The following is a 13,424-nucleotide window of genomic DNA, read 5'->3' as shown; positions in this document are numbered from 1 at the left end:
ACACACACACACACACAGACACACACTTACACTACACGCACACACACGCACACACACACACAAACTCACACAAACACACACACACACACACACACATATACAGACACACACTTACACACACTGTGTGAGCTGCTAAGTACATATATGTTCTAGTTAGGTATCTAGACAAACAGCGCTTGGCTTGATCATTGGGTCGCAGTAGCCCATCAAGCTATTGTCACCATTTCAATTGTTTCACACGTGTGATACTGTACACCCACGTGAGTGCTGAGTGCTTACAGATGCTGGGTCCTGATACATAATCGTGTGCACCCGTTTCTTCTAATATGGCACGCCCAGGTGCTTTCAGCTATTTATTATAATTTATCGCGACACAGTGCGACGATGCCACGAGGAAGCTTTCTTCAACATGTGAATTCAGATTGTATCTCATCCATGCCAAACTCGGGCGAGGTATGGTCAAGCTCAAAGTAAAGCTTTCCATTATTATTTGTGTTAGATGCTTGTGGTTTTTTTCTCGCCTGTTTCATTGCTTTTCCTATTCAAAATGATATTCTCGATTGTTCCTGTTTGACAGATGACTACCAGCTCCGATTTTACCATGTCATCGCAAGCTATGAACGCCGGGTTCGGATGCGAGTACAAATACTATTCCACCACACTGGACAGTCTACCTGTGAGCTTTTCGGAGCTCGATTTGACGGTGAGTAGTCTGGAGATATTTTGCTATGAGTTTCAAACATTCGTTGTATGTATGTTCTTCTAATGTATATGGCTCTTATACTTTTCGCCTACAGAGCTCTGGTGTAATCCCTGGAATCGACCTACCATTACTGGTCAGCCGAGGGGTATTGCAGTCAAACGAAGATTCTTCCGAAGGTGCTTTCGCAGATTTCGCCCTCGTCTTCACCGGCGCTCTCGAGGTGTGAGAGTCTTGCGGTCTATACCTGTCGACTCCTAGATGATACACTGCTGAGTTTCAGCTCCACATGTATTCGACCGCAGATCTAGCGCGCATGTTGAAAATAACTCGTGTGATACCCAAGTTATTGACGGTGCGAAAACTTATTCAATTCTCCTCTAGATCACAACGGCTGGTCTATACAATTTTTACACGGCTTCTAATGACGGATCTAAGCTATACCTGAACGATGAGCTTATAGTTGATAACGACGGCAAGCACTACGTGGTGGAAAAACAGGTATGTCCAGGGACCTATAATTCTGTAAATATCGGGTAGCTAGAAAGTTTGAAAAGACACGAATTGTACAGTGGATTGGTTTTCGAGTCCGTAATTGTTTTTCTGCCTCAGAAGTTGTAGCAGGCTAGGCAATATGACCGTGATTTACTCCGCCAATGCTTTACATGTATGTGTAATTTTATATTGCGCAGGGTAACATCGAACTTTGTACTGGATTCCACGCCTTTAGATTAGAATACTTCCACACGTGTGGAAAGCTCCTGGAAGGGATTCGTGAAGGTAGGTAAGCTCTGAGTGCGGTCACTCGAGGGTACACAACGATGTGTAGATCAAGTATCTCATGCCTTCCGTCTCTTCGAAAATACACTCTGGTACATGTTTATTGGCAGCAGGCAACACAAACGATTCTTCTCCTTCTACGCAGGTGCATATTTGAGCTTCCAATATTCGTTTAAAGGCACCAGCTGGTATGGAACCGACGCGATCCGTAAACAGGAGATACCGCTGACAAGACTACGGCTTCCGCGATTAATTGACATCAATGAAGGTAAAATATGGTCTGATACTTCGGATGATAAACAGTCTTTTCCATCGCCGAATACGAGTCGGATGTTGATACACGTAAAAACCAATTTACTTACAACATTGGACTGGCACATTTAATGGCAGATCTATCGAAATCTAAGACGTCTCGAAGTCGTGCCACGAGTAGCGCAATGTCTGGGCTGAGCTCGAGCGAGAAGATGCCAGCGTTGGACATGGCAACTCTAGACGCCGAGGAGAAATGGAGACACTACGAGGGGGTAATTGAGAAACTGACTATAGAAAGAGACGAATATGCCAAGCGTGTAACGGAGCTGAAGGATGCAAAAGCACGCATGAAAGAGCAACACAAAAAAGATCTCACTGACATCCGAGCCACGCACCTTGCCGATACCGAGTATCTGAAACAGGTACCAGGTCATTTCGAAATATATTTCGATGTGAATTCACGTCTCTCGCAGTGATGAATGGTTTCAGAACAACCATTCCAATTTACTCGGCTTAATATATCTTGTTTCCTCGCACGCGTACAAGCGTTAGGCCTGTGTACAAAGTGTATTAGCAGCCTAGTAGCATACGAATACTGACCGAATGTTCTCTTGTCTGTCACTTTTAGCATTTATTCATCTCCATGGTGGCTAGTCATAAGCAAAACATCGCCGCAACGAATGCGACGGTGGGCGCTCTGCCAGCAGGTGCTAATGTATCAGCGCAAGATTTGTTCGAGGTAAGCGCAAGTACCCCAATGCTGTAGCAATTGTGTGGAAAATGCCATTCCTGACACTAGTACGGGTATATCGTGAGAACGTTTGATAATACACGACACGAGCGTATACATAATAGTTCTATCAACATTCTATCGACCCTGAATACATGTAGTTGGCAGAAAAGTATGGGGTATCGGCTAACAAATGGGAGAGATTCATATTGGATGCGCTACACAAGGGGACAGCACAATGCGAACGCGATCTTCAAGATGACGAACAAATCTTAACTTTTACTGATGGCTTCACCAAGAGTGCTAAGATAACTGGCAGTAGTACATCGCAGAGTTTAGAGGTAAGTTCAGATTGCATGTTGTGTACGGTTTGTCCTAATCATCGAACTGTTATTGCATTTAAGTTTGCGCCTTTCCTAATCATCGAACTGTTATTGCATTTAGGTTTGCGCCTTGTAGATTCAGTACCTAATGCGGCCTATTGATAACTCATTTGTTAAAATACAGCCATTCGGAAAGTATACAACCCCGAAGAGGAAGGAGAAAGTTGGCAATACAGCATGATCATCGAATATATTGGTCCGCGACCATCTCGCCATATGAGAGATATAGATCCTACAGTGTGATTCTCAGGGTCTGAAAATTTTTTAGTAATTACATGTGCTGAGGAGTACCTGAATATTTTATTTACTGGTTGACTCGTAACCAAGTACGACTTATGAAAAGCTGTTTATTAGTGCTGTCGAGAAATTCGCCTTTGTAGAGGTAGAGTGAATCTTTCACGGATGCTTAACAGCCTCCTGACAGGCGCGATTAATATAAGAAAGCTGAAGTAGTACGACCTTTGATAATTGAATATTGAAACGGCCATCGGAAGCAGGCAGCATGCAACAGGCCAGATCAGACATGTCAATCAAACGTAAATACACGTCGCTTAAGAAAACTCATAAAAAGTCGCTTATATCATCTATACGACGAAGAGATTCTAGATTGTCAACAGTCATTGAATGCTGCTATCCATTCAGTGCTTGTATCCAATAGTTACGAGCATAAGATGATATCATGAATTATCTCACCGCTGACTCGCTATTTCCTTGTTTAAATCCGACAGTAGGCAATCCATTTGTTCCACCATTCTGCGGTTGTTTAGTTTCGTGGACATTGACTTGTCGTTGGGGTTAGCTATATATTTTCCGGGGACTGCTACTATATCGCCGCGCGGAGTCTTTGTATGGGCACCATCTGTCCGATAGGTTCTGCGGCGACACTATACACTCGTTCTGAGTAGGAGTGATAGACAGAAAGGTCATGGGTTGAGTGAAGCACTCAGCAAGGCATATAATCCGACAGTCGCTTTTGAGGCACAAACCCAACACATATTTGCATGTCGTCGTGTATGTAGTTTACGATAGCCCATATCATGATATATACAAGAAAAGTGCTTACACATAAACGTCCGCATGAGAGAGTCAGATATACGCATGCAAAGGAATCCGCGAGTGGCTATGAACACATCAGACATTTGCGATATCTGAATGGTGGGCATGTAATCGATATAATACGTATTGCAGTTTCGAATTACTATTACATATACTATCGAGCGAGCGTGTGTGCAAGATTTCAATACCAAACCTGATAGATGAATAATTTTGCAACTTATTTGCTGTAGCTTCTAGATCGGCTGACAGCTAGGGTCTCTAATATGTGACACAAAAATAAGAATTACCTCCAGGTCGAAACGTTCTTGTTTCTCCGCTATTTTGGTTAGCAGCTCAACATCCCGTATGAGTACGTGTTTCCCACTTTGGTACCTCAACAGCTGTATGTACGGAACGACACGAGATAAGTTAAATACGAACGCCTCAGTACACATCTCATATAACAAAATAAAGATCCTGAAGAAGTATCAAATCGACCGTCGCATTCTGAATTACCTTCAGATCCAGTAGAGTATTGACAATATCGTGTTCGGTGAAACCGGTGCCTACACACAAGTCTGCGAGAGAATATTTGTATATTAGTAGAAATCCTCACGTGTAGAAAGAAAGAAATTGTACTGAACGATTTAAGCTATTACCAAAACTGTAAGATACATGAATCAGAACTATTTCATCACTACACGCACCTTTCACACTCAATGCGCTAGCTTCCCGATGATCATACAGATAGGACAGCATCACACTGGACCAATAAGCCTTGTAACTGATCTCGCCCAATTTGGATAGAGGCCGTTCTGGCGAGCCCAATTTTTTCTCCTTGCGCGACAGCAGATAACCTAAGCATCGAATGCGTGGCATTAGTATATTTATTTGACTTGCAAACAAGTTTTCAACGCTACAGGAAAATGGACATTGCAATATATAGAGATTCACATACTGAAGTCAATAAGCATCCTTCCGTATCCTTTCCTCTGACAGTGCGGCAGGGTCATAATGCAACTCAGGTTGTACCCCATCTGCGAATCTTTCTCCTTTTGAAACGAATTCAGAAAATGTGGTCAGTTCATGCAATGCAAAAGAGCATGCTGCGGTCATGACGGAGGAAAAAACACCGGGCCCCACCCGACCGTAAAACCACATCTTTATAAATTTGTATCTCACTTACACACCTTCGAAAAGTACCCGACTAAATGATAACCAAATTTGTCGTAAGCAGTAAGGACGTAGAACATGAATGACTCGACATCATAGTAGAGAGTTTTATGATCTAAGAAGAGCTTCGACAGCAAGCACAGATTCTGACAGTAGATCTGGGTGAATGAAACGCGAGGTGATGTGTTAAGATTCGATATCGCTACAACATCAAATTCAGTGACAATTGTGGCTCAAGTGTGAAATGCCCTTCCAAATTACAAAAATACATCTACTGCAAGTTTTAATGAAATATACCTTGTTCCTATTCCCGTCAACCTCAAAAATAGACATTTTGCCTTTCCTGTAAATCTCGTCTCCAGGGGGGCAAAACCGATCACAGGTTTGTCTATGCCGATCCAAAATCACAGCGCTCTTCATGTATCTGTATATATATACAATAATGTCAGCTACATAAATCAACGTAGTATACGCGATAGTCAAGTTATCATACTTTAAATAGCCCACAAATAAAAAAAATCTACATACCCCAAGCAGAATTCACAAAGAAAGATCCTTGGCAAGCGAGCATACTCCTCAGGATACGGAGCGGAGTACCACGTCTTCAAGGTATAGGCACCGAAGATAATGGCCTCTAATTTTTTCGTATAACTAATACCCGAGTATTCTGACCGTAGTAAATCCACGGCTTGGATTCGCGCACTCTCGAAATTCACTATATCGGCCTCTGTTGGGTGTATGGCTGAGTCATCGCCTATGACAGTCTCCTGCGTGATTAACGTTCGAGTATCTAGCTTCGAAGGGTAAATAAATGGTTCCCAGTACGATGCTTTGTGCGCACTGGCGTTGTTTGGGTGTGGAATGGCAGGTGTTGAATTTCTTTCGGGGCCAGACAAATCGATCGCCGAAGACGATCTTACCATCTGAAGAGAGTGTGTGTTGTTGCCTTGCCGCCTGTGCAGGTTCGATTGGTGTGATGGTTCATTCGCAGACAATCTTCTCTTCATTGGTGGTTTCTGCTGTCCGTCTGTATCTGGAGGATTGAGGATAGGACACCTGCGGTACAATACAATAGCAATGTGTGTTAGAATGTGTGTGTAGCGGCATGTATCAAGCTCACCAATACTTTGTATAGCGAAAGATATAAAAACAACTCAAACATGAAGTCCATACCCCGACGGCGTCTTGTGCGTAGCGTAGAGTCCAGTCGAGTGGCCACTACCGTCGCAACCCGCGATGGGGCACATGCCTTTGCCCGTATCGCTTGCAGCTTTGGTCTCTCCGCGGTACATACCAAGCGGGTCAGAGCCGCCCGTGAGTCGGTAAAGGTTGGCGCCGCTGCTCGTAGGTGCCTGTTTGTTTATTAACGTACCCCCTAGCTTCACCAGCAAGGAAGTATCCTTCTTGTGCTTCGTCGTCGGGCGCGATCCGGCGTGATCCGGAGCGGTAGAGCTACTACTCCGGGAGAATATAGTTCGCGCTGCTTTAGTCGATGGACCTGCAAGGTAGTCATCGGTCTCGTCGCAGGACGTATTGCTTGCTGAATAGTCAATGTCTGAAATCTTTCGTCGTTTTTTGGATTTACCACCTCGCCGCGCATCACTCTTAGACTTCATCTTCCCAGCTGCCTGTTCTCTGCATGCGACACAGTGCCACTCCTTATTCGGATCGGGCATTTCTTTTAGGGGCGGGTCAAGACACGATGCATGCGTACCTGAATCGCACAGATCGCACAACAGCATCTCATTGTCCCCGTCACCCTCTTCACACACCACACATCTCTTGCACACCATACATGTCCATGAATCCGTACTGTAGTACAAATTACGGGCGAGAATTTCGCTAAAACCTAGACACCGTGCGTGCCCCGCGTTCGGGCATCCACTCAGTGTACACACCAGCAACTTATCAAGCGGGTTAGGGTTGACATCAGAACACGTCGTGGAAGTCCTACATTCAGAGCAGACCGGTATAACCTCTGCTTCTTCATCCTCAATAGATTCTTCTTTGGGATCACGCCTATAAGTTTCCTTCCTTGGCCTGCCCCTGCCCCTCTTCTTTATTTGCGGCTTACCGGAACCTGGTGTGTTCTGCGAACCATCGATGGTGATATTTGTATTCCCTGATGTATGAGAGTAAGTATTCGATAATAATTTTATGGGATTACGGCGTCATAAATCTAAAGTGCGACAATTTGAAGACACAGGATAAAACGGGTCCAATGCCGCTTGAGGTAGTACTTAGTTCCAGAGACTAGAGATGGACAATAGTATAGAGACACATGCTTCGTATGTTGCCATACCTCTAGCCTCAGATTCAGCAAGAGAACACAGAGGTTTGGCATAGACAACGGTCAAGATACAAATGCTTCGATGTTATTATACCTTTAGTACCTTTTCCCGGTGGATCTGACTCGACATCGATAGGATTCCGTCTGCAGAAACAGCAGGAACAAACAAAAGACGTTAGCTAACTTGAATAGAACTTTTGTCGCGAAACGCTTTTCTTGCAAAGAATGCGATTTATCTTAATCACGTATGAGGGCAAGAGGTAAAACTAACACAATGGAAGACACAAAACAACTGTTCAGTGGTATGGGCAGAGTTACAATATCTCCTCAGAATCATATGAGACCGCATAAGCAGGACAGGGATACATTTTGCGCAAGGAAAATTCAACAAATGGTCAGGTTGCATGTTCAAAATTGAAACAATCAATAGCATCGTATCCCAGATCCTGAAAGTGACATGCTCAGGCACAGATTACGTGATGAGATACAAGGCTAAAATTTTAGGTGGCGTGTGTACAAAAATACGTGTACAAAGCTACGCAACAGGACAACTAGTAGAGCGCTTCGAAACATGAAATTCTAGAGCGGAAACTAGAGGTGTATGGTGCAGTCCCGCACAAGTTACAAGTGTACTGTATGAATGGACCTGGATATACCGGAACTGAATCGAACTCCTATGACGAGCATTTAGCAGTTCTAACACACTCAAATATAAACAGAAAATGCCTAAAAAGTTGAGAAACCCCTAGAAACGACATACTTATCAGACCGGCCCAAGCTATCATTCGCAGAAAGGTCGATAACTCCATTCTGTTGTCCTTTGGTACCTCTCACATTGTGCTTTCCACTGCTGTTGTTGTCCCATGAATGAGCGGTTTTCACACTCTTACGCCCCGTTCCGATCATCACAGGCTTGTGAACATCACCATTTCCTCGCCAATAGTCGCCCAGTGTCTTCACTGCCTTAACCTTCGCTAGCCCTTTTTGATGGTCCAACGTATCTATCGGCGAGGGTGCCTTCAGAGCATCCATTCCACTGCCAGCGTCAACCATTTCCAGATCAATCACATCGGGCGCTACTTTGACTGCCGAAGACAGAGCGCTGCTCTCCTGGGCGGCTAGTATCGGTTTAGTATACATCCGGGTACTGGCACACTCATTTATATAGGGTTTCTTCCCTTTGCCCTCCTGCTTGTCGCCCGGTGACAATGCATTACCCGTACTCGTTTTTGACACGCCTCCGTGAGACCGCTTCTTGGAGATGTTATCTGGTATATCTGTAGACACTTCTGCCACCGCTGCGCAATTCTTGCTGACATTAGCCAACACTGCGTGTGTTAGATTTCTATTCATACCAGCGATGGTGGTCGGCACCTCACCAAGTTGAATATGGCTGTCCACTGCGTCGTCTGTGTCGGAAGCACCCTCGTGGCGTGCCTCCTTTGAGCTTTCAACAGCAGACGCCATGTTGCCTTTACTATCTGCAAGTACTCCAATCATATCCACTTCTTGCTCCGCGTCTATTTTGTCTGTAGCCGGGTTCTCACTGAGGCCTACACTTCGAGGTGAGCCGGTATTTGCCACCTCAGCCACACAGGCGTCTTCAACTGTTTCAGATCCAGCGGCAGCGCTTTCGTACGAGGACTTTGCAGATTCACTGGTCACTTGATCTTTTAAGTAACTGTCCTCCAGTTTCGCCGCGTTCGAGCTTGTTGTACACGCGGCTCGTTCTGAGGCCGACAAGCCCGCCTTTGCTGTAGGGCTTGTGCTGTCATCGTCTGAGGAGATATCGGTGATCGTTAACTCCGCCACCACAGCGTGCGCTTGGTCAGTACTTTTTCTCTTTTCAACAGCTCCACCTGTGGCAGTACTGTCAACGTTCCCAGTAGAGTCATACACTTCACTTGTAGGACTGCCAGCACCAGTCGAGTGTTTACCATCCCGATTAACTCCTGCAGAATCATTACTCTCTTCATCCACAACCATATCATTACCGTCACTATCTACAGAAACCTCATGGTTGTTCTGAGGGCCACTTCCATCGACAACGACGTTCTCATCACCGTCATCACTTGTTGTGGGGATCTTCTTATCTTGTTGCATGATACCTTTTTCTTCATTCACAACCTGACCACCACCATCACTAGCTGCAGTGGGGTTCGTATCTACTTGGGCTACAGCGGCAGCATCAGGCGACGCACCATCCGCTACTGACCCCATTGTTACAAGTGCAGCTGGTCGCTCTACCGAATATGTATTCGCACAGGTAGTAGTACTAGAATGTTCCACACCTACGACGGGAACTCTATTTGGCTTGATCTCTATAAAATCCGCACGAGTTTTGACGCGCTCTTTTGGTTTTGAATCGATTTCAATGGTATGAGTAGTAGCTATGCACTTGGCCACCGCTATAACTGGGATGATCTTAGTATCCCACTCTGATTCCTCGCCTGTAACACAGATGGAGCACACAGGAGACCCTCCTTTCTCCTTTGCGATATTGTTAGTTGATTCTATACTCACGTCAACAGGATTCATTGGCTCACTCTCTGCAGCCACTGTCGGTATCGTTCCACTGTCTCCTCCATTAACTATTTCCACATTCTCTTTATTTACCGTGTCTTTCTTACCGACACTCGCACCCACAACCATCAATCCGTCACCGACCAGTCTATGTCCCGGTTTCTCAAGTTGGTGATCAGGACCTTTAGCATGTGTGCCCAGAGGCTGAGCGAGTACAAAGCTTTCAGGTGCCTCCACTCTCCCAGCCAACACCTTGCAAGTGGGTGCCGGTATGTACTCGTCACCCACTGGAGACGAAATGCGATTAGTGTGTATTGTGGTGCGATAGCAGTGAGGTTAGTGAGGGCTTGTCACGGATGTGTAGGCGTACACAAAAAGCGCGCGCTTTTTTTTTCGGGGATTGAATTCATATTTCACTCAGTGAGGCTTCGAATTGATTTTTCGGCGTTTGATACTATTTTATGTGTATACTGATATGTATGTATATATTTTTATGTATATATTCCAATACATCTATTTACATATCATTTGCTGCCCTCTATACTAGGACTGTAAGGGTACGCACCACAGCAAAAAAACATACACAGCTACATGAAACATGTTAAATATACTTTGTACTCCTGCTTTATTTTCCAGTTTGATCATGAATTGAGAAATCCAGATTCGAGCAGGCACTCGTGCCCAAATTGACGTGGTATAGGTCTACCGCAGGCGCAGTGTAATTGAATTCCAACCAGTGTGGGATAGCAATCGAATCCACCACCAGGCATAAGCTTCGCCAGGACCATGTGCTGGTATCACAACTCGCACCTGCATTCGTTTTTACATCCGCACGCGATGGTGTTTGCACGTCAGTTGGCTGAGGCAAAGAGTTATCTTTGCTTCGACCATGTGACTGTAATTGTAGCGCAATATAGTCGATTCCTATGCCCAACCCTGCGTTCACGGCACCCCAACCAACAAGCACGTTGTCGGCGTGTGCAGATGCATCACCCGCCATTTTTTCCCCACTGAAAGTGATATGGCTTGCTTGCGCTGAAGCCAGTGGTGAATGTATCAGAAAAGAGCGTAGACTGTTCCAGTCCTCCGATTTGCTCTGGAGCATGTACTGTTGCACCGTTTGCTTATTAAATGGTACGGATTGGTCTGTCTTCAAAAAGGGAAGAACCTTTCCGGTGTCAAGGCAGAACACAGCGGCTGGCTCGATATTATCCACTACAATCTCTTCACTACCTGCGGAAAGCAAATAGTGAGGGAATAAGTCGGTGATTTGGAAAAGCACGTTGAATTTGGAGTGATTTTTATAGTCAGATAATCTAAAAACGTACATGCTAACCACTTACAGATGCCTGCAAACAATGCTTGACCATTCACCTGCATATACAAACGTCAGACAATGCGGCTGGCATGTACGAGTATGAACAAATAAACACAGGAATATATATATATATATATATATATATATATATATATATTATATATATACATATACATACATATATATATATTATATATATATATATATATATATACACCACACACACACACGCACACACATACACACACACACACATATATATATACACACACACACACACACATATATATATATATACACGTATGCTGAGAGATACGCATGCACAAGTATGTAATGTACATGCAATAACACTCGTGTACACACGCAACCCACGCATACATATACAAAACTTTACAAAAGTAAAAATATAAATACATAAGTATATAAATACAGCAGTATATAAATTTCTAAACATCTTAAGATGAAAAGAATCAATATATCAATATATCGATATATGAAAATATGAAAATATCAATAAATATATATATATATATATGCGTATTTACGTATGTATACATATTAATCTGGCATATATTGAGGATGTCGACGAAAATCTTTGTAGGTTGATATGAACCTACCAAGCTTAAATTGGCCATACAAGTGTAGCAAGATGGCTGGTTTTGAACAGGAGGCACCAATTTCCACAGGCGATTGAGTCCGCAATTTAGAAAATATTGCGGGATTAAGCGACGCCACGAGTTTCGAGGATATCAGGTCGGGCAGAATCGTATGCAAATCTATTGCCACCTGCGACAATGCAATGGGTACGCATGAGGACTAAGCAATACACCGCGTAAGCTGTCGTCTAGAAAGATTTGCATAAAAAAATGTTTTTCTTCGTCTGATCTAGCCTGCATACCTTCGGCACTATACAGTTGTCGGTCTCCAAAGATTGGTCGTAATTTGATTGCAATATTGATGTTTTATGCTGGGTATCATAATAGTCTGCAGCATTTCTCAGCAACGCAGAAAGTTCTGCACTCTCCGATTCATCAACTCTATTGGTGACTACCGGAGGTTTCTTCGGCACACCGGGAGGCGATGTAATAAAATCTGTACTACCATGTGGAAAATCATCTAAACTAACTTTCTCATGGGTATGCGAGGGGGTTTCGGAGGATATCGATGCACTGGATGGTACGGGAATTGGATCTCTGATCGATCCGCGTCCTGCCAGCGTGACCTCCTTAACGATCTCACCATGACAATTGGATACAGACTCTTTTGGAGGTGAACTTTCCCTCACATTCTTGACACCTACATACGCCTCAGAAGTAGCATCAACAACCGTAAGCTGGTCATTGTGTTTTGGCGCATGTACTTCCGGAACATCAGTTTGCTGGGGTGTGTCACCACCTGCTCTTGTCGTAGGTATAGTATCTGCAGTAAGTTGACTATTAGATATCGGTACACGAACCTTTGTTGCAGCAACTTGCTGCCTTGTGCTACAAACTTTAACACCCACCAATGCAGCCAGTTTGCTATCGTGATTTCTAGATACACCGTGGGCACGGCCGCATGCCGAGAGTACGTTGTTAGACACGGTTTTTGAACTTGTCGCATCCAGAGAATTGGGCCCTATCGTCCCTTCCACGGTCGAAACGAGACCTGCGAAATGTCGTTGAGGAAAGCTTCAATACACACGAATTAAAGTAAAAGCTACTTTGTACAATTGTACACAACGATAGAGCAAATACCACTAGATATGAGTGATGAAGGTAGTCGCAAGAAACTTAACAATCACATCAAAACTATACAATATCAAATGAGGAAGGGGACCTAAACATGTATGGAATTTATGACTAAAATAGTTTCTATAATTATGTTTTAAATATGAAATATTTCCGACAATGCACGTATCCATAACAAAATGCGTACTACAGTATTCCAATTATACATATAAGTACATAATGCGCACGAAAACCAAAAATCGCAAAAAACTCACCCATCAATTCACTCACGTACGCACCAAACACACACACACATACATACTCATAGTCACAGTCACAGACACAGACAAAGACACATTTATAAATACTCAAATATATATATATATACATACACACACACACACACACACACACACACACACACACATATATATATATATATTGACCATACACAACAACACACAATTATATACTCAATGTAAACTCTATATATAGTATATATGTATATTATTATAACATTATATATATATA

General features: G+C 43.7%; 3 protein-coding genes across 5 annotated transcripts in view; 1 reads left to right on the top strand and 2 right to left on the bottom strand.

The window, feature by feature from the left end:
- Nucleotides 1-374: 374 nt before the first annotated feature.
- Nucleotides 375-3,628, top strand: SARC_06309. 2 transcript variants are annotated; one of them, XM_014299792.1, is made up of 10 exons: nt 375-453; nt 578-703; nt 798-923; nt 1,085-1,201; nt 1,393-1,480; nt 1,626-1,748; nt 1,871-2,154; nt 2,361-2,471; nt 2,624-2,803; nt 2,970-3,628. In XM_014299792.1, exons 1-10 carry the CDS (start codon nt 385-387, stop codon nt 3,024-3,026), a joined length of 1,281 nt encoding a protein of 426 aa, XP_014155267.1. In that variant the 5' UTR covers nt 375-384; the 3' UTR covers nt 3,027-3,628. The 2 variants fall into 2 exon arrangements, with proteins under 2 accessions (XP_014155267.1, XP_014155266.1); XM_014299791.1 differs by having other exon boundaries at nt 2,907-3,628.
- A 12-nt stretch (nt 3,629-3,640) lies between these two features.
- On the bottom strand, nt 3,641-10,087 carry SARC_06308 (hypothetical protein; the record flags this gene model as incomplete). The annotated part of the gene is made up of 11 exons (XM_014299790.1): nt 8,104-10,087; nt 7,438-7,487; nt 6,227-7,175; nt 5,582-6,109; nt 5,351-5,477; nt 5,071-5,211; nt 4,839-4,932; nt 4,588-4,737; nt 4,397-4,458; nt 4,189-4,281; nt 3,641-3,742 (listed from the first exon to the last, which is right to left on the bottom strand). Exons 1-11 carry the CDS (start codon nt 9,993-9,995, stop codon nt 3,641-3,643), a joined length of 4,188 nt encoding a protein of 1,395 aa, XP_014155265.1. The 5' UTR covers nt 9,996-10,087.
- Nucleotides 10,088-10,488: 401 nt separating this feature from the next.
- Nucleotides 10,489-13,424, bottom strand: part of SARC_06307 — a 3,405-nt gene continuing 469 nt past the window's right edge. The window contains exons 2-4 of one of the 2 annotated variants that reach the window (XM_014299789.1): nt 12,083-12,831; nt 11,798-11,970; nt 10,489-11,095 (exon numbers count right to left, since the gene is read on the bottom strand). In XM_014299789.1, the coding sequence (XP_014155264.1) occupies nt 10,492-11,095; nt 11,798-11,970; nt 12,083-12,831 (1,526 nt within the window). In that variant the 3' untranslated portion in view covers nt 10,489-10,491. Of the gene's footprint in view, nt 11,100-11,797; nt 11,971-12,082; nt 12,832-13,424 lie in introns of both variants that reach the window. The other variant, XM_014299788.1, reaches the window with a different exon arrangement.

This window comes from Sphaeroforma arctica (genome assembly GCF_001186125.1).
Source record: "Sphaeroforma arctica JP610 unplaced genomic scaffold supercont1.444, whole genome shotgun sequence".
Classification (NCBI taxonomy): domain Eukaryota; class Ichthyosporea; order Ichthyophonida; genus Sphaeroforma; species Sphaeroforma arctica.
Note: the sequence above shows the minus strand (reverse complement) of the source record. Positions and strands in the feature narration are given on the sequence as shown.